Source organism: Haemaphysalis longicornis, unplaced genomic scaffold, assembly GCF_048455015.1.
Source record: "Haemaphysalis longicornis isolate Haplotype H1 unplaced genomic scaffold, Haemaphysalis longicornis Haplotype H1 scaffold_12, whole genome shotgun sequence".
In the NCBI taxonomy this organism is placed as follows: domain Eukaryota; kingdom Metazoa; phylum Arthropoda; class Arachnida; order Ixodida; family Ixodidae; genus Haemaphysalis; species Haemaphysalis longicornis.
Window position 1 is genome coordinate 60,305,089 of NW_027526225.1, and position 21,528 is coordinate 60,326,616.

General features: G+C 47.2%; 1 protein-coding gene across 1 annotated transcript; it reads left to right on the top strand.

Moving 5' to 3' along the window:
• The first annotated feature begins 1,545 nt into the window (after positions 1–1,545).
• Positions 1,546–21,436, top strand: LOC144162720 (growth/differentiation factor 8-like). Its single transcript, XM_077693363.1, has 2 exons — positions 1,546–2,639; positions 18,109–21,436. Exons 1-2 carry the CDS (start codon positions 2,177–2,179, stop codon positions 18,909–18,911), a joined length of 1,266 nt encoding a protein of 421 aa, XP_077549489.1. The 5' UTR covers positions 1,546–2,176; the 3' UTR covers positions 18,912–21,436.
• Positions 21,437–21,528: the final 92 nt, after the last annotated feature.

Below are 21,528 nucleotides of genomic sequence, written 5' to 3' on the forward strand. Positions count from 1 at the left end.
AACACGAAAATATCACCTCCAATAACAGCAGTACGCCGTGTTGGCAGTAACCCGGTGAACGGCTTTTGAAGATACGGGAGGGACAGTGGGAGGGATAACTCAATTGATCGATTCCTTGCTATAGAGTTCTTTGCTTCCGAGGACAGGATAGCCCTCAATCCAGAGCCCCTTTCCTGGTGGTAGGATACAGACAATTCTTTTGGGAATGAATAACGAAGTAGAAAGGTTGACCCTTACTCACACCCAACCTGAATCTTCAACTGTCGGTGCGTTCATCGGTGAATGAAAGAAAACCGGTCAAAAATAAAGCCATGGGTGCTCTGCAAAGCGCCCATTTTGCCATCTGTGCACATTCCCTTCGAACGCCGCTGACAACGTCAGCACACTGTTCAACCGTAGTGTGAGACGTTCGGTGGTAAGAAGAAAAAGAATGGCTGAGCTGACGGTATACCAATGTTTATGAATCATTGCTCTTGAAGCCTTGCGGCACTGTAAGCGTATACCACCCCTACAAGGACAAGACTTCAGACTGCCGCTGCATACAAAAAATTGTGAACATACAATGCTGCTCAGTTTTCATCTTGAATGCCCCAAGAGATTAGAATCGTTGTTGTCATCATCATCATCATCAATACCTCTAGGTTACAGCATGAATGCCTTTGAAATGTCAAGCGGGGTAGAATCTGAAAACCTACAAGATATTGCAGTTCGTTCAGGTGTGGAAGGCTTTGCAAGTCTACGCTTTTGAAGTGAAACATTGCCAGAGAGATTCGTATGGATGACTCTGATCACTGTAAGTACAATAAGATTACCAAGAACATAATGCGCAACTTTGAAATCTCGAGAGCGTAACGGTTTTGCTGGCCTTGAATGTTATCGACGAGGGGATCAAGATTGATGAGGTATGCATAGTTTCTTGCTTAAAATGTTCTTTGTGCGTAAAGGTGGGGTAAGGAATAAAGAACAAAACGTAACTACCCTGAAGGGCAGGATGTTAATAAAAGTTTCGGTGGACAGCCGATTGATTTGATATTATTCATGTCGAGTGCACATACCAAGAGCATGCACCCCCTGACACAGCAGGCTTGCTAGAAAACTTCTCTACGGATTCTGTGCTATGGCAACGCGTTGAGCCGTCACTATAGAATCCAGAGAACTGAGCGAACTGATGTCACCAACAGAATTGGCGCATATAGATTTATTCCTCAGCACAACAGTCACATAAGGTTTCATAAATGTAGCAACCTCGTAGGCTTCGTCGAACGTTTTATTGTAAGCACGTGGGAGACACGCCCGGCGGCAGCACTGGTCAAATTGAGCGAAACGAGGTACTGCCGCTCCGCGTGGGCGTGTTGACAGCGTAACCGGCAGTTGCAACTGTCCGGGGTAACCCCCACAAAGCGAGAGGGCGAACCAAACGCACTGCCGCTCCTATTGCACGTGGCACTCCCCCTCTTCCCTCAATTTCGCTGCGGCTTTTGCTTGCTCCCTTCGCAAAAACGCCATCCAGAAATGCAGTCCCCGGCGTTTATAAAAGCGCGACGCATCAGGTGCTATCACCGCACTCGTCCAAAGCGCTCCCGCAACCGGCCAACTTGCCCACGGAGTTGCTTCGTTCGCCCTCCGCCGTACGTCGCTACGGGCAGTCATTTTTTCTGTTGCTTTTAACTTTTCCCAGTGCTTAGCCGACCGTTCTTTTTCTTGGTCGTTTAGTATTTCCGCGATTGCGCTTCGCTTCCCGCCTTCCAGCCGGGACTTTATCGTTCAAGACGTCGTGCTCTGCCGGTCGTCCGGCTCTTTCTTAGTTTTGTTTTGTTTTTAAGTGCGAGGGGACGACAGAAGCGCACTCGTAACGCCGTGTAACAAACGTCCGCCTGGGTCCGGGAGTGCCGCCGCGCTTCCAGCTGTCATTTTTGTTCCTTCTTGCCGTTGTCGTCTGCTATCCGGCCGCCGAGGGTTTGTCGTCTGCTGCGGCTGCTTCGACCGGTGCCGACAACCAGTGTCCCCTGCTCTACAAGCACTGTGCTGCCGGGTGCATCCGAATGTTTTCGCAATCCTGGTTCAGTGGTCGGACGCACCGTTAAGTGCATCGTCCAAGTGCGCGCGGTCGTCTGCGTTCAAATCGGAATCGTCTGCAACTGGAAGTGCCGAATTATCGTGCCTAACACCGCGCAAAATGGGTAAGACGGCGCATCGACACGACAATTTTGTTCCCTGCCACGGCACCCTGTCGGAGTGCGTCTTCTGCTGCGTCTTCCTTACGGCTTTTTCGTCCGCGGTGGTTATGAACTCTCCACCGGCAGGCAACGAAGTCGGAAGCCGGCACCAACCGGCGGCCATTTACACATCGTCTGCGTGCGATGACTGCGCGGCTCGTAAGCTCGCCGAGCAGGCGAACAGCGCAGAATACCGGTACGCGCGCATCGAACTCATCAAGCAGCAAATTCTCAAGAAACTGCGGTTAAAGGAACCTCCGAATGTGAGGATACCCAGGTCCGTGCTGCCGTCCGTGCTGGCCGACAAAGAGGTTCTCCTGTCGAAGACGGGTACTGGAGCAGACGACGAGGATGAGAGGAACTCTCGACACCGGGAGGACTTTTACGGGACCATGGAGACGGCGGTGATCTTTCCTCAGAACGGTGAGTGACAGTTCCGCGTGTATTGTAGGGAAAGCGTTGCTCAGTGAACTGCGCGGGAATTGCCATAATCGTTCGATAGGCTTAAAATTATTCTTCAAACAAGGTGCGGTAGGCATACGGGAAATCATTGTTTACTGGCAGCGGATAATTTTGTAATAAGTGGATAATCCTCGGAACTTTGTCGCCGTGCTCGTGCACTCGTGCAAGCAGGCATTATATGTGTCGGCTTAAATTAATTTCCCTACTACAAAATTAATATTGTCGTAATTTTTTAGCAAACCTAATGAAAAAAGAAAATAAGCAAAATTTAACCAAACAGCCGCAAACAAAATTAATATTACAAGTAATTAACAACATTGTGGATGATTGTACAATATTGTGTAATATTATTGTAATATTGCGTTTTAACAAACCTAATAATGTGAATATGATTTTTCGAAGAAAATGCACTTTCTTGAACTTTAAGTGTTTATTGCTACACTCACGCAACAGCGTATCAATTGCCCGAGTACTTCCTTTGGAAATGTCGTTATGCATACGTTCGTAGTCGGATAGCATCGCTTGCGTCACTTGCACAGAATGGTGGCATTCTTATTCGCATTGGTACCGCGATAAATCCACGATTTCGCTGGAGCGTCGCCATGTTCTGAGAGCCGGTGTTCACTACCAGTCTAAGGCGGAAGAAGCTTCAGCACTTTTGAACGGTAACTTGGGCGCTCGAAGCAATGTAGCAGCACACCGAAGATGCGTCTAGCCAATGCGCTCGCAGTGTTTTATTGAGCTACATTTTTAAAAACCCTTACTAAGTTTCGGTTTCGCTTCAAGTATGCTGAACACTTTGATGGCATGACCATGCGAACGCTTAACAACGTCACAGGTCACGTCTCTCGCAAAGCCGTGACGTGGTTAGCCAGCCCTGGCAGTCTTCCCAATCGTTCGGTGCCAGATGGCTGACGTCAGAGTATAACACGCTTGCTACCTGTCTCGGTAACGCGAGCCAAACGAGAAATAAAAATTAGTAGCGCGGTGAACCATTAATAAAAAATCATTACGATAAAAACTATAAATACACGTAAAAGCTCTCAACGCCGATTACTAGTAGGGGTGTCATTTGGGGTTGAGGGAGTGGGGGAGTTCTGTTCTTTTTGTGCTTACTTTAATGGTATCATGGAGCTGCTTTTTGCGTCATTTCGAACGCACCATTTTTTTCTTGCGCGGCCGCTTTTCTCGCTTACTGCCGTAAAAAACCACCCAACGAGTGAACGCGGGCGCTGCCGGTTAATTACGTATATACTGCCTCACATGTACCTGCAGTTTTCTTTGCGCTAAACAACGGGGAGATGCATGACAAGCGCCAGCGGTTCACGAGGTTCGAACGGTTATGACTATTTAAACCGCGTGGTTTTCGAAGCCTCAGCGTGACTTCCTGAGCCCGGTAGAGAAAGCTCAACTTGGGTCCATTATCTCGCTGCGCCGCCTGATTCCGGCAGTCCCTTGACATCGACCGTTAGCGAGCTACGACGACAAGGCGAGCCCATGAAGGCCTTTGCACTTAAAAACAAATATGTTTGCGATCTTTAACTTCGCGGTAGGCTATATTTGTGAACACTCCATACGACATAGTCTTCTGGCTGGATCTACTGTACCGACCGACGACTTACTTCCCCTTCCCCATAATATTCTTGCCAAGGGTTGGAAAAATAAGTTCTATAACCGCAGGAATGTGGTGTCGAAGTTTTCTGAAGGGGAGTGAAAAAAACAGCAATGAAAAATAAAAATCCGCGTACTCTGATGTCTCGCGGGTGTTATTTCATCTATCTGGGCGGGGAGTGAAGTAGCAAGGTTCAAAGGGAGCAAAACCGGCGACTCCGGTCGGGTAAAGAACACCGCCGTTTGCGAAACAAAGGAGCCAATCTCCGCGGAGCCAAGACGGGCCGGGCCGTCAAAGCAATGTTGTCGCCGGTCGCTCACACCCAGCGCTGCACTTGAACGCGCACGCTGCGAACGACACGTTATCGCGCTTGTTTTTCCGTCGCGTAGCGCGTAACGTAGTACGCAATTTAAAGCGGAGCGTTGTCCCGATGATACTGCTTCAAGGGCCTCCGTGACTGCCTTTGCAACAGGGTGGTGGAATCAAGTTGACCTTGGACCTCACTTTAATCCCGAACTCACTGAAACTTACACTCAACTGGTGAGGTCACAACTGACTTGAAAGGTCAGTCACTCATCAGGTCACAACCTTTGACCCCACCTTAGCCTTGCGTAAGGCTATGTTCAGACTACTGGCGCAAAAGCCATATCGCGAGCTATGGACGTAAAAAAACGGCGTGTCACGCAGTTCGCTTGGCTGAGACGTGAAATGACGTCATTCTTTGAAGTTATCACGATAGTGGCGGCAACAGTCTGAACCCGGCCTAACGCGGTGAGGGTGACGACGAGGTAGAGGTTCGGGTTCAGGTCGACACTTAGATGTCCGCTTTTGAGCGCAGGAGTTTGCCGTACGCGTTAAATGACTAATTTGAATTTTGAATGCCCTACACCCACCAGGTGGCGTAGCCAGAAATATTTTGTAGCGTAAGCTACGCTGGCCGAGGTTGAACAGTTTCGCGTGGACCTTGAAGGGCCGTGCTGCGCAAGCGCGAGGAGCATCGGATTGGATTGGATTGGATTGGATTCGATTCGATTCGATTTGAATTCATTCATTCATTCATGTTTTATTGCGTGTCTAATACACCATAGAGGCTGTTACATTGGTACACAAGTCATATTGGATTGGAAATCGTTTCAGCAGTAGTACGCATGATAATCAAACTAATCCTAGACAACCAGAAAACCTAAGAATAACCCGCTAAACCTTAGCTCACGCTACGTATATCCTGGCATAGCCGAGCTAAGCGACTGCTAATTTTTTTAGGGTGTTTTAAACCTCTATTAAAAACATAGGAAGAAAGAAAGCCTGTGGTCGAGCAATATCCTAATGATTTCTGCTCTAATCTTAGTCATTTTTATTTTAGTTTTCATGCTTTAATATACCAAAGCAATGTGTAAATAGCGTGGGCAAAAAAAAATAGGTCGAAAAGAGATGAGGGAGGCAGCGCTCAGGAAATTTCGGGGGGTGTTCTGACGCCAAAAGACTCCTCCTGTGCTACGACCCTGGACCCACCGCATATGTGAATTGAATTTGAATTGAACTTTTATTTCTCACAACTTGTACAGGTGCTGCACAACAGCTGTTGTGAGGGAGAGTAGGAAAAAAGCTGCTTTACGGCAGCCTGACACAGCCTCACCCTCCTATAACAATTAAAAACAAAAACAAAATAGCGACAGAACAAAACAAAAGATCTAGACGACAAATATATAGTTAACATATTTTGCTGCACGTATCAACCCAAAATCAATACATTAACTTCACTAGACTCCAATGCAGATAATTAACGTTGCAAATATATATGCACATAATACGGTTTGCAACACAGCAGCGTTAAACGCAGTACATTATATCGGAAAACACAAACGGAAGAAACATAACACATGGCAACCATTAGCTATAGCTATATTACAAATATATTGTCTTAGCTATAGCTATATTACACGTTCGTGCAGACAGGACAGTGGAGGAACTATAACCTTGTAGGAACCAGTCAAACAGGGGTGGCCACTTAAGTTCACATTACCTCACTGATTGTAAAATACAAATTTATTTATTTATTTATTTGTGCAATACTGCGGACCTTGAGAGGTCCAAGCAGGAGAGGGATGTACACATCCAGAAGACATGCGTACGGATACAAGATCAATACATGAACGTGGGGATACATAATCAACAGGTGAGTATGCAATCATTATACATTGGATGACAGCAAGGGTGAACACTCTGGCAAAACATTCCGATCGGAAACCGTTCTGGGGAAAAATGAATTTCTGTATTGGTCTGTACGGGCAAAGAACGGTTTAATACTTCGGCTATGTTTGTGACGAGACGCTCGACTAGGGTTGTTAGCTATGTAATCTTGTGACTGGATTCCCAGTTTATTAAAATACAGCTGGTGTAGAAGGTTTAGACGGGCACTTTTACGTCGGTTGGCCAATGGCTCTAGGTGTGCGAGCTCCAACATAGCTGAAGGGGAGTCGCGATGTCTAAAACGTTTATAAATAAAACGAGCTGGCAATCTCTGAATTTTTTCAAGCTTTTCTTTATTAGTGATAGTGTGGGGGTCCCAGACAATGCTCCCGTATTCCAGGGTGGGTCTTACAATGGATTTGTGCGCAATAAGTCTAAGCGACGAGGGGGCATCACCCAGTTTATGCTTCAGAAATCCTAACTTCTTTCTCGCGGAGGAACATATGTTATTTATATGTGTTGACCAGTTAAGTCTGGACGTCAAGGTTAACCCCAGGTACTTATTGCGGAGTGGAAGCTAGTCCTTTTTTTTCCGATAAGGTACCGTAATCACGACTTTGCGATTCTTTCCTCCTTATTTTTCAGCCACCCAAAGATAATCGCATACAGTTGTAGATGCGGATATCGCTTCTAAAATCATCGACAAGCCCATGCTCGACTGGTATATGAATTTCGCGTTCACGCGGTTCATTGTTTCGGACACCATTTCCTACAACTACTGAGCATGATTATTCACAATTACTCGCTACACATTACGATAGTGTGACTGATACTTACTCTAAGGTGCCATTTTATAATTTTATATCCCAAAGGCATGTAAAATGAAACGAAAGTTTTAGTAGTACCTAGCAGTTTAATAATAGTACTTTGCATTTGTAATAGTCGCTGCAGTCAGAAATTGAAGTTGCACCTTCTTGCGCCACAGAATAATGACTAGGGGACTGAGTCACTGCGGGCGGTGGATGACATGTTACCTCAATGAACAAATTTCAATAAGGTAGGCCCGTTATTTTGAAATAAAATACCGAACATCCAGATCAATGTAACGTGGGTTGCATTTAAATTTCACATCTCTTTAAAACAGGAAATAAACAAACAATTTAGAGCACAGCAAGTAAATCGAAACTCAGCCCTAGCTGAAGATAACCGTCTTTTTTGCGTTGCGAAAAAAAATATTTTATGAAACTTCAACTTTTCGTACTCTGCCTATAAAAAGACGCCAAGAATAATTTACTTCTCAACTAACTATAGCTCGATTACGTTTTTGATTTTAGGCATTTATAAACCAGCTTCAAATAACAAGCGACAAGTTTTAACGGAGGTAGTCTGCTCTGATTGCGTCGCTTTAAATTCTCACCTGTAATCCGTATTTGCCGCTTTGTTTCCTGCGATCGGTACTTCTCGCCACTTGATAATTTTCAGTTTGAAAGATGTTATTCAATTCCTTCTCCAGACAAACTGAAGGCATCTGCAAACAAAAAAAAAAACGGCTAGAGCTCCAGTCGCTTGAAGCCCTGCAGGTCAAGTCAAAACACACAACGTAGGAGGCACGGAGAAGGAGAAGGGAGAGGAGGATTCTCACGAGGGACCTTATTTGGTCACACAAAAGAAAAGGAAGTTTCCGCTGAAATTCTCCGTCATACCACATCCCCGGCGGAAGCCTCGAATTTCCGGAGTCGTAAAATTATTGCCGGCACTGCAGTTCTGCCCAACAAACAAGCAAATAAAAGTCCGCACGATGACTTTGCTGGGAATGCGGAGCCACCCCCCCCCCCCTTCTCATTGAGGATGTTATCGTGCGGAACACTCTCCAAGCGTATACGACTCAAGATAAAAGAGTGAGACAGACAGCTGGCCGCCAATTGAACCCTCCCCCCCCCCTCCTCCCGTAATCTTTTGACAATTATGGGGGCTCCAATCAAAGTGCCTCGTGCGCGTGCTGCCCGGATCTCCCTCCATCGTGTAAATAAGGTGTTCCCCTACGGAAATCGCGAGGGGAAAGGAGAGAGATAAGAGAGAGATAAGAGAGATAGAGCTGTAGCTGGCGAGTGGAACGTAAGCTCGTAGTACGTAAACATCCCTGTGACGCAGCGTTTTACGCGCCCATTCAGTTACTGCTGAGGTGGTGACAGCGGTGGCGAAACGGCATGCGGCAAAACGGCGTTATTGCAGTGCGCCCGGAATGGAATGGCGTGACTCGAAACAAAACAGTAGCAACGCAGCATGATGGCAAGATAGCTGACGGCCAAACGGTGGAATAACAACCGACGAAGAAGCACGACCCGAAAATGGCAGGCGGCCAAGCAGCCCGGGCACAAAAACAACAGACAAGCAAGCAAAAGTCTAAAGAGAAAAAAAAGAGGTAGGCGTATTGACAAAAAGCCGCTCATAGCTTAAATACGCACTATGTAAAGAACATTATTTGTATTCACATTGGTATTAGCTGTGACGTGGACGCGGTGGATGTCTGCGACACCCTGCACAAGCTTAGTCTTCAGAAATTAAATAAGGCAGGGGACAGAACGGCCCCCTGCGGCATACCGGGTGGGTTTCTAAACTGCTTCGTGTATTGACAGGCGCAGAGGATCTCGAAGGTCCGATTGGCCTTCAGAAGTTGTTTAATGTTTTGTCTGGCTAGGCCTCCTCAAGAGCTTCAAAGACAGCCGCATGGGAAACGGTGTCAGAAGCCTTTCGAAGATCCACTGCAACTATAATATGTTGTCGACGGTAATTAGTCATTCGAAAATAACGTCACACGAGGAATAACCCAGGTTCTGTCTAAATCATGTGTGCCAGGGGTGAAAGTACTGCTGTTCCTCTTCTAGTTTTTTACTTGTCATGTGTCGTCGTAGCATTACTTGAATGCTAACGCGCAGTTAACGCACTGAAAATTTTGTTTTATTGTTGGCCCGTGTGACGTCATTCTTGCTCATAACACGTCACTGTGGTGTAAAATTTGAAAGTTTTTAAATACTTCTTGCCTTTTTTTTGTTAAAAAAGCATCTTTTGTGACTCTAATGGAGCTAAGTGAGATACTGAATCCTTGTTCTTTCAAATTAAACGAAGTTGTATTTTCTCTTCATGGCTCCTTTAAGGGCCCGAGGACTTACGTAAGGAAGGGCAAGTGACGAGGTACAGCACAATGTTCAAAATAACGCACAAAAAAAAAACGCCCATTGAATAAATATAAGCTTTTTGAGTGACAGAGGAAGCTTACCTGTCAGGACATCTGAATTCTTACCAAAAGCAGCGCGCCCCGTGCTTATTCTGCGTGTAATTTCCCGTTCATGGTTCGGATCAGCAGCTATGACCCGCCCAAGACATACGTATTCTGTGGCTCTTTCAACGACTTCATTGCCTACCTGGAAGGGATGTACCTTGGGTGGCTGATTCGATCGACATAAGTCTCCGGGTGGCCAATATGCCACTCATTCCCACGATATCGGGACGTCGTATGGTTTTAATGACTAGTGACTCAAAAGTTCTTAAGTGTGCCGTGAAGTTCTTTTGAACAATTACTATCCAAAATTATAACAGGTTCCAAAGAGATAAAAGCCATCGGGTACAACCCAAAGGGCATCAAGTCCAGACAACTATGTGGATAAAAGTAATAAATATTTCGACCAAGTTCCCTTGCTATCCTTGTATCCGAGATAAAAGCAATCGCAGCGTGCGTTCAGAGACGTCTGTAAGACGTCTTGCTTTCTAAATTGCTAAGGAGGCGCGGTGCTCCGAAAAGGGCTTAGCATGAGCCAGCTCCAGAGAGAGAGAGAGAGAGAGAGAGAGAGAGAGAGAGAGAGCGATCTTTAATGAAGTCTGGCGATGTTAGCTGGGCTAAAATGCCTAACTTGCTACGCCAGTTGATGACGTGATAAAGATGATGGCGATGATGTTCAAGAAGTTGATGCGTACATATACGGCGAGTTATTCACAGCCACTGGTATAGACCTGTGTGTTGCAGGTACTCTATCAGTTCTCTACGCTTATATAGCTGTTCATGATGGCGCCACGGTGAGCGAGCTAGAACGTCTGCTTCATCTTAAACGGCGATGACATGAAGCTTCCTAGATTCTCGAAGAAATATACTGGTGTGCGGGTTGACAACTCAATTTGAGTAGTCACTTTTTTTTTGCATCTCTGAGCTATTTTTTCGAACAATGCGACCAAGCCGTGCTGAAAGCATCGCACTGTGATAGGGTGGGTATAACAATTTTTTGCAGGGGGAAGGGTGGGGAGAAGGAACGGTGCCCAACCTCTATGCCCTTACTTGCAAGAGTAAGATAGGGAGCGGTGCACCCTTATCGCACCCCTGTTCCTCCTTGCCGGCTCAGACCACAAATTATTGATAAGGACCTCAGTAATACTTCCACAACTAAAAAAAAGACAAACGCCTTACTCTACAGACCTTACTTACTTGCTTCCCTTTCACGATCCGCCGTAACCCAGCCGTAGCTCGAAGCCGTAACGTTACGGACAAGTTCCACCTTGAGCATCCGCGCCTAACCGCCGGAAGCCGAGGAGACGTCCGCCCTCGAATCCGCTGCGCGCCCGTCCGGTCGAGATAATCTGTACTGCGGAAGACATAACTCGACGCGAACTACTGCGGATCACTTGTGTGCCGCATACTTGTGTGCCGCACAGTAAGCTTGTTTACCGCGTAGCATGTTTGTGTGCCGCGTAATAAGCTTGTGCCGCGTTGTAAGCATGTGCCACTCGTGAGCCGCATATAAGCCTCTGCGTTTTGGGAGACAACAGATATTTGGGGTAATACCGCAGAGCTGGATCAATGATCGCAACTAAATGCTTCTCGAAACAATAGAAACAATAAAAAAATTCGGTGAACGCCCAAACAATGGCGGCAGCCACGCTCTCATCCCGAGCTGTGATCGCACCTGTGAATCGTCCCACAAATGCGGAATTCCGTTTGTTTTTATGATTATTAAACTTGCTCAAAAAGCCTTGACAATGTGCAAGTGCAGGACCAAGAGCTTGCAGGAGGGGTTTTCTCCCAAACGTAAAGCAAAGTTATTTTATTAATCATGTGACATTAATATGTTTTTGAGGAAGGATCATCGCATAACGGGCGTACGACTAACAGGAGCGAGAAATTTAGTTGTCTGTTCGTATATATATCAAGTTGAATTTCGCCCGTTGTACTTGCGTGTCATTGACCGTATAGCGCTCATCCGACATGGTTTCCTCATATTGCGCGACCGATAAGACACATCGTATTGATTCCTTGCAACGGTTGGCATGTCTGTGCCATGTGAAACCAGAGGAATACGCTCATGGCGATAAGTCGCTAGGCCAGCACCGACTGGCTAGCCCACAATGCACTGCGTTCTGCGGAGCTAAGCCAGCGGTCGAGTAGCGTTACTCAATAAATACCAGTTGCGAAACAGTCACTGGCCTGATGCATAAAAAATTAGTCCGCGGTTGGTCCCCTGCGCTGAGCACTAACAGCGGTAAGTTTGGGGCAAGCTTTCTCGACACAAAGAGGTAAGCTTTGTCGACACAAAGTTGAAGTAGTATCCCAAGTGTTTGTGGCTACTGCCGTAAGTCACAAAAGAAAAACCATGAAAACATGAGCAAACATTATCTAAATAAACGTTTTCTAAATTGCGGAAAGCATCAAGCTTTGTTTCATTAAGTTAGGTTATGAAATAAATGTTTAGCGAAGTTCAGTTTTTGCTCGCTAGGTGCCACGCCAATACACTTGCGGGTAGAGTTCCTGTATATAGCTCCCCTCAGGAACTCTACTTGCGGGTAGGGGGCCTCGTACGGCGGACGTGCGTGAATCGAGGCACCCTACTTGCGGGCCTTGCGGGCGCAACATGATCCGTGCAGAGAGAAACCGCTCTCTATCATTTCAGTCCTTCTATTTTATTTCTTCTTCGAGTAGTTAGTTTGAAGAGATGGCTATGGTGCAAAACGTGCGCCCACCCGATACAAAGGGGATAGCCACATCTTCATCATCATCATCATCATCATCGTCTTCGTGGTGGGGATGATCATCACCCTCAGGTTTAATGAAGCAGGTGTCTCACACGACCTGGATTCCTAAACTATGGTTCCTCAGATGGTGTATATCGAAGAACCCTGGCAGCAGTTGCGGCACCAGCGGCTACAACAGCGACAACTTCATTTCTGATGCAATTGAAGTATGCATTCGCGTCATAGTGTCCCGAGGTCGCTGCGATACGACCATGCCTTCGCTAGCACCAACGGAATAACTGACAGCGGTAATTGTGCGGAACGTCATCTCTCGGACGACGTCATCACCACCAGCTGGTGACCTTGGATGAAGGCACGGAGCCCTTGGCTCTCGTCGGTAAATGACGCTAAAGCGTCATCGGGCCATGGAAGATCACGGTTTCCAAATCGCGTGGTGACGGGATGTTGTAAGTAGGGTGCGAAAAGCCGCTACAACAGGCTTATGGCGCAAGTGTCCAGCAGCGGCACGCACGAAAAGTGTAGGCTCAAATTCAAGGGCCATGATTCATCTGAGGGACGAAACCTTCTACGACGGTTCTGAAATAACACGTCCTGACTCTTGGAATGAGAAGGCTAGCATGCGCGCAACTCCAGTGCGTGATCTGCAGAGTTGAGGATTTCATCATATTCAAGGCAAATATTTAACAAATCTACATTCCCCTCGGTGCAGCGCAATCTATCAATATATTCAATCTCCTTCATCATAGATGGTTCTATGAGGATGTACAAGAAGTAATTTTCAGGTTTTGAGATAAGGCGTTCGGCGTGACAAACAAAAAACATCAAAACGCGTTATGTGCGCGTACCTTTATACTTGGAAAAAAGCGCGAAGAAAAAACACGACGAAAGGAAACACACAATAGGACTGGACGTGGCGCTTTTTTCCACGAATGAACGTTCACTAACTTATTAGTATCTCCGCTCTCGCTCACTGCGTGTATGTGCTGTCCGAAATAAATACATAAGATTCAACTCTGACGTATTATAATATCATTTATATTAAACTGCACTGTAAGCGTTCACTAGATTAAATACTGTTCAAGCACGAACCCAAACTGCCAATAATGAAATGTGCAGTGGCCACCTCTGTGTAGCCTTTGTACAAAACCTCCTGAGCCGACGTCGAAGATGGCAGTCATCATTTCGACAAAAGACCGGGCTGCTGGCACGACACAACAGTAATTGGGGGACACGAGTTAGTCATAAAAGGGGAACTCTGTCTTTCGTAAGAATTTCTCAAAGCCGTGGTGATAATTAAACCAATGCTCGGGGAACTTAAGTCTGCTTAAGAACTTTGAATGCAAGAACATCATGGTTTCCCTTTAAGGTACTTACTGCTCATAGTGCGAATCATGCTGTTCAGAGAAGATAAAGGATTGTATTTTTTTCAGTGCGGAGTTCCGAATTTCTCGCGAGCGTTGGCCTAGAAAACAATGAAAACGAATAAAGAGATAGCTGTAAAGACGTATTTCGTAAGAACCGCCAAGGGAAGCCATATCGCCTTCGCATTAAAAGCCCGTAGGAAAAATTCTCCAGGAATTTTTTTTTAGTTGGATGACGCCGTACGGCACGGGGATTTTTCCGAACATCCGATGTGTACAACGCTGGGTTTTTAAAGCGAAAGCTTTCTTAGTAGGACCAATGGCGTCCTGTCAAAACACGTATGCTTTTCCCCGTAGACCGGTTGGACGACCGAAAAGCTCTGATAAGATCTCTGGTCACACGGCGCGTGCGCGGAACCAGGCTTCTTTCATTGTGTCAAAACGGTTATTTGAAAACCACGAAAAAGGAACGGCTCCTGATATAACAGTACACGTATCGGTGATGAAAAAGGCATACAATATACTAACGTACACTAGACATGGATATATGTGCCAAAGACAGCAAAACAATGTAGATTGGACATACATATACGTCTTGCATACGTGCCACTACAATATCCATAAGCTGTACCACCAAGATAACATCCCATAAACAGCATATAAAAGTACCATGAGACGTAGATTCTACGTTATCCTTTGTGTGATTTGGATGCGTTTTTTGTAGTTGTAGCAACGTTGAATATACGTAATTTCGACCCCAACCGTACGTCTCCTGGACATCTGTAATGTCGATTGCTGACATCTCCAGGATATCTACAGGACTTAATGTGGTTTGCTGGGTAGTGTACCTTTGGCTCATAAAGCACGTATCTGTATACATTTCGATCGTTCGTAGATGCGTTTACTTAGTGCGCGAAAAATCGCCGCATGGGTTCGTTCTTCGTTTCAGGTTTGGGTCTTTGAATGCTCGACGATCGGTTGGACAAAACTTTTAGCGAAGGTTTCGGCGCACTTTTGACGCAACTTGGTTGTTTCAAGCTTCCGCGCTTCTCTAAACTTTTTTTAAGAAGGGATGGTATTTTTTTTTTTTTTTTGCCTGATGACACATGTAATCCTTTGGCATTATTACACCTGCGGGAGCACTGTGCCTGTACGTGGGGCACGTGCGCGGGAAAAAGAAGTGCGGAACCGCTTCCGCAATCTGCACACTGCAGCGGACGCGAGTGCAAAGGGGACGGGCGCGTTTAGCAACTTCCGTGCCGGCGGAAGGAGAGCGCCGATAACCGCAACACGTGCCAAGACGTGCCTTCGTAAAGGCTACACAAAAAGAAAAAAAAATTGCACAACCAAGTTCATGTACGACAGCTTTGGAATGAAGACTCTACTACTACGGAGGTGCACGTCGTCGCGTTTTTGCGCTGGATGTTCTCAGCATTACGTACTTGTATATGCGCTATGCGCACGTGGTATCAATACATGTAGCAATGCTCTGTACCGGGTCTTGGAACGCCTTGCGATTTCAGTCTGACATTTAACGTTTACGCTTTTTCATTTAAATATCCAGCATTGCGTTTACCATGATACCTCTGCAACCTCCAGTGGGCCGTTACCGCGCTAGCGTAGAGTATCAACGCTTGTGCTGTAACGGCCCACTGGAAGTTGGAGAGTTACAAGTGCCAAATTTTTAAACCAGGGTACAGGCTAAGCGGAAGGCAAAACTTACTTTGAATGCTCGGCCGGAGGGCCCTGTCGTATACAATATGGTGAGTGCCTGGTTCCGAACAGTCTGCGCGTACGTTCGTACATCACGGTGTTATAATCATCCCCGTTATCACAACGATCACCGTCGTAGGCAATCAATCTACTGTTAACAGCACGGGTCACCGGTGTATTGCTTATGGCAGCACAGCCACACTTTAACCGGCCTTACCACCGATTCCAAAACCCCGCTGGCTGCCTTGGTCCTCCAATTTAGGTAGCGAAGTCAGGTTTCGTATAGAGCCGTGGGGAATTCGCCACCACAAGGTGTGTCCTGTACCAACGGCGCCATAGGATCAGCATGTTCTGCTTTGCTTCCTAGCTAAGCAAGACCGTTTATATGTTTGGCGCATTGCGCCACTGAGGCATTGGATACACAATCATTTCCGCGCCCAGTCTTTAAATGTAATCCCGCAAGGTGACGAGGCAGGACTTGGCTTTCTTCCGCGAGAAGCTGCAATACGCGCGTGATTTGGGTAAATCTGGAATTGCGTATGGTGGTATCAGCCACGGGTGTTCTTGTTAACTGAAGGCTGGCAAAAGGGGTGGCACCGCCGTCCTGCCCATCATATTTGTAAGAAGTGGTGTGAGAAATGGAAGTGGCCTCATTTAAGCCCCTCTTTTAGCCTTTCCCTTTCTCAAATCAGTGGGATAGAGTACTGTCCAGCTGTGACCCGGACGACCAGCTTTGGCTGGTGAAGAGAGCCCAACAGCCAGGATTGTCTCAAAGCGTTCCAATCTTGGCTGCTCTATCAAGACGTTTATTCCTTCTTCTATACTCTCGTAATCAAACGGCAGATGCAAACACACTCCACAATTATTCGGTAAGCGACTGAAAGAACAACAGCACTGGTCCGGTCTTGAAGAGTGTACTTTGCCCTCCTGGAGCATGCCGTAGCCATATTTTCTATGCGCCCAGGCGTGTCAGGATTTCTGCAAGACCCGTCCTCAGTAAACGCCGCACTAGAAGCGCAGGGGGGGGGGGAGACCTCGCCGCTATCAAAACGGGGCCAGTGTCACTGGGACGAGCGTACTTGTTTTTGGCCGCTCCGAGGCATTGCTCGCTTCGCCGAAGAGCTGCCGGGCAGAGATAACCCCGTTCGCGGTATACGTGTCTCCTTCTGAAAGCGATCTTCTCGCCCTGGAGTCGTCCTATTCGTCATTTCATCTCCAGTCACGGCGCTTGGCGACAGCACCTAATCCGCAGTGCACTCACAGCGACCTGCTGACGGCGCCGGTGCAACGGTTTCTTAGAACGCACGCGGTGATCCTGTTTTCACCTTAGGTTTTTCCGTGTGCCTCGTTTTTCTCGCACTGTTGCAATGTAAACTGCGGACTTCTCACTGCCTAGAGACAGACAGAGAAAGATCTCTGGTTTTCAACCGTGGCAGTAAATAAATTACTGTTTTACTGATTTTGCGATGCCATCCTCTTGATGCCTTTCATCTTTTCCAGTCCGTACATTACATTTAGGTTTTCGCTGACTTGATAGATAAAATTGTAGAGTAGAATAAGACGAATAGCGTGGGGAAGCATAAAAACGTCCGACAGCTGTAACTGAAAGAAGTTCGGTAGGAGCGATGGTTTTGCAATCAAGTGCACAGCCCTTCTACGCGGGTTAAGGCGAACTCGTGGCTGCAAACGACAAGGATACGTTTTTTTTTTTTTCAATTTGGTGCTCCGAGTTTACCACTTGTTTACTTCGTCCTCGAATATCACCAGCATCGCCACGTGGTAGTAGACGACGAGGTCAACAAGAGTGCCCCAGCATCAAACACGTGGCGTATGGCAAAGCATAGGAGAGCAGATCAACTGTCCGAATTGATGTGCTGGTCGCTAACATGGCGAACCTTGTGAGTGCACGAAGACGGCTACAGCTCTGAATTTCTTGGTTCTTTTTACGAGTATGCGCTGAGGTATTTTTAAGATTTAAAACTCACCAATTTTGCTCCAGAATACGAAATTGAGGAAAGTTTCGCGATATTTTTTTTTCTTGAGTATGATATTTTTATCCAAGCCACATGCATGCATTTGCAGGATTCTTGTTTGTTAAAAACAAGCAAAGCACAGAAAGAACGGGCCCATTGGTCTGACCTTTTCAGGCCTATATCCTTGAATGTTTTTCAAGTATTTATAACGTACACGTTTAAGCCTTTAATTACGGGTATGTGCATGTTTTTCAGCATATACTTACAAACACATATATGGCCATAAAAAAGTTAAAACTTTTCAAAATGCAGGGCGTACAACGCATACAGTTTCATACAATGATTGTCTGAAACACTACGGTACCACGGGGTGCGTTTGGGCTGGTCCATGCATGTCCTTGCTTTAGGAGTGGTAACTTACGCCACTACAAAGAACGTGGCTTCCTCATTGTGATTGTTCACTCAGCGGGAGAGCAGAGGCCGCCTGCAGTGTGTGAGATGTGGATGACGCAAGCCACCTCGTAGCTCACAACCTTGGTTCCCATTTTTCTTTTCCTCATTCGCAGACTCGCACGAGTGCACCTCTAGGGGCCCACATCCGGGCAGCTGCTTCGTCTTCCACCTCAACAACGAGCTGAGCAGCCGTAGCGTGGGCCAAGCAGAGCTGTGGGTCTTCAAGGACCTAGACCCCTCGGCGGCCTCCTCCGGCGCCAACCACACCTTCGCGGTGTCCGAGCTGTCCGTAGACTCGCACCGCAGCAACCGCCACCGCCACAAGCGGGTGGTCGCCTTCGAGAGCAGCTCTCCCAGGCCCGGCTGGTTCCGCTTCGACCTCACGCAGCTGGTCTCTCAGTGGGCCGGCCGCCGCAACAGGCCGAGGGGACTCGAGATCAGCTGCAAGACGTGCCGGGCTTCATCGGCGTCCGCTGCGCCCATCGGTTCCAGCGGCGACAAGCAGCCGTTCCTGGTGGTTCGCACGGACCCGAACGCCCCGGCGCCGTCCTCCAGGTCCCGGCGCAGCGTCGACTGCAACGGTTCCATATCACGCTGCTGCAGAGAGTCCTTCTACGTGTCCTTCAAGGAGATCGGCTGGGACAGCTGGATCATCCAGCCCACGGGTTACTCGGCCAACTTCTGCCGGGGCACGTGCATCCACGACATCAGCGTCAACAAGTACCACCACACCACGGTCTTGCAGAGGTTCCTGCAGAGCGCAGCGGGCAACGGAGCCAACGACACGCTCAAGCTCAGCCTGTGCTGCACGCCATCGCGCCTCTCGTCCATATCGCTCATCTTCATCGACGGCGACCAGGTGCTCAAGCAGAAGAGTCTTCCCAACATGGTGGTCGAGGCCTGCGAGTGCGCGTGAGGAACAGTGCGGAGCGAGTGTGGCTGGTGGAAAGATGAGGTGGAGGAATGACTTCACGTTTATGACCCGAGACATCGGACTCACAACTATTATAGACACGTGTTCTTCGTTCTATCCGTGTGTGACCGCAGATGAACTTTCGCTGTGGGCGAACGTTGATGTAAGAACTGTGTTCTGTCTCCAGATCTTCTAGGGTACATACTGGTAATCATCACCTTGTTTTCACGTTGGCAGGGACATATCTGCCTGGTATCGACACCATGGTAATGTCCCGACGTTAGTTCACTCAAAACAGCAAGCGTGGTACAGGTATTCAGTGCTTCCACATGACTACCAGCCCCGCAACGCAGAACGTTGACTATCAGCAACAAAACAACAACAAAGCCCTCCAAAATTTTGCGCAGTAGCATAGCTGGTCGCTTCACGATAAAGCGAAACTCTTAGTGGTGCCACAGAGAACGCTGGAAGGCTACACCTTGAGCTAAAAATCAATGAAACGGGTTATGTGAAGCCGATAGTCGTGCTCCAGTTCGCTCACAACGAGGCCATGTATTCCAGTAGTAAGCTCTTCTGAAAAGCGGGTGCTAAATTTGCTTCGGAAACATCGAATTTTATTTCCCACAAACCGTGAAGGTTCAGTGTTTCCTGAGGGAGCCAACGAAGATAAAACACCTGATCTCGTTATTCCAATCACAACAGACTGTCACCCACCTACAGTTCATTTGACAAGTGTGCGGCAAGGTAGATGCTACACGGCTCTCAACAAAGCCACTCAACAAGAACTTTTAACTCAAAGCGACATACTACGGTGGCCATAGGCTTTGGGGTGACAATAGGCGTTGAAAAGTGATAATATGTGTTGAAGAGACAATAGCCGTTCGTTCTTGGAAGGGACAGCTCTGTCTTCTATATGGACAGGTGAAATGCAAGGCCCCAGAGCCTATTGTCAATTTTCTTCAGCAGGCCAGCGTAGAATGTCACGGCGAGTTAGAGTCGGCTTTGTTGGTAGCCGTGTATACGATCCACCGCGCTGCACAATGAACTATAGAATGTTTGTGCCAGAAAGGACAATACATCCCACACATAAAAACGCACACATACGTATACGACAAACAGCTATTTTCACACAAAGAAGCAAAGGATGATGCAGTTTCCGCGCTATTCGCCCCACGTGGTCCCTTGCTCGATCTGCGCTCACACAAGTTCAGTAACACACACGCGTGTGCGCAGGGTCACCCCTACTCTGACGGAGGCGACTAATGCGGCGTGCGGCCCGGCCCCTCTATCTAGATCTGGAAGGAAGGGAAAAAAAAGTGTTGTGCTAACTCGAAACTGGATCTCTTTGAATCAGACGCGGAGGGGAAGACTGTATCTAGACACCGGATTCGCGGCTTTCTAATCGATTCCGCGAAAAAAAGCCACTGTCGTTTTTGCTTCCTCGATGGCGCTTCTTCTTTTCTAGCGTCACACGACGGGACATTTCCGTCTGGGTTGTATGTGCCATTTTCTCTTGGTGCCGAGGCCATCTCGGAGGACTTAATCTTCTTTTTTTTCACTTTCACTTTTCTGAGAAAGAGCGAGAGATACGCGGCTCTGCGGCGAAAATGATGGGCTTGATTCGCCCATTCTTTCTCAGAGGTTCACCATGACGAGGCAGTTTAAACGGGCCAAGGGTGCTGCTTACAGAAACGCACCATTATGACATATACCCCTGAAACTACATTTATTAGTCGTATTTCATTCGTTCGTTTAGGTTATATACTTTGTCCAGTATGGGACTCCTGTTTCTCGTCTAGTCTTTCCCGTTATTCTGACGTTCGTGGTAGTTCTCTTTTTATAAATCACTCTCCGTGGGAAGGTATCGCGCTTTTACGGAAATATTTTATTTCAACCCTTACACACACCTTCCCCCTTCGAATCATTTTTAAGATGTATCTCTTCACGGAGCATTTGTCTGTTACGTAACTATTCCGCGAGTCGGAAGTGCACCCAACTCTGCGCTCGAACGTCATTGTGAATGGACTTTCGATGCTATGACGTCACAGTGACGTCACGTACCATCTACCCCACGTGACCGCAGTGGGGCGGTGTCCTAGCGCACAAGGTACGCTGGTTAGTGGTTAGGCGTAATATAATTTGTTCTCTTCAACTTTCGTGAGACACCTTTCGTAATGACAACTTTGCCAAGTGTACCGATCATTTTGCATTTATAGCGAAGCGAATATGTGCAAGTTTTCCTGTCTAGGTAGGTTAGATGTTATACTTCTTGGTTCGTCTTTTTTTCCCTCTCGTTTGGTTTTATTGTCAGTGCGGTTGTAGAGAGACGCGCGAATTATTTATGTGGTGTGCGAAGAATGTATTTATACGGCGAATGACACTCTCTGTTTCCTTTCCTAGTTGTGTATGACGACAGAGAAGACGCGAGAACTTCTTTTCTGTGTGTGCCTATACGTCTGTATTTGTACGTCTACCTTTCGTCGCGTGTCGAGAAAATGGTGAATAAAGAAAAAACAGTACCATTGCCACTGGATCTCTTGACTTCGTCGTCAACTTCGTGCCAGCGCACCTCGTGTTCACGGTGCTTCCAAAGGTAACGTTATGCATGCGCGTGCAGTAA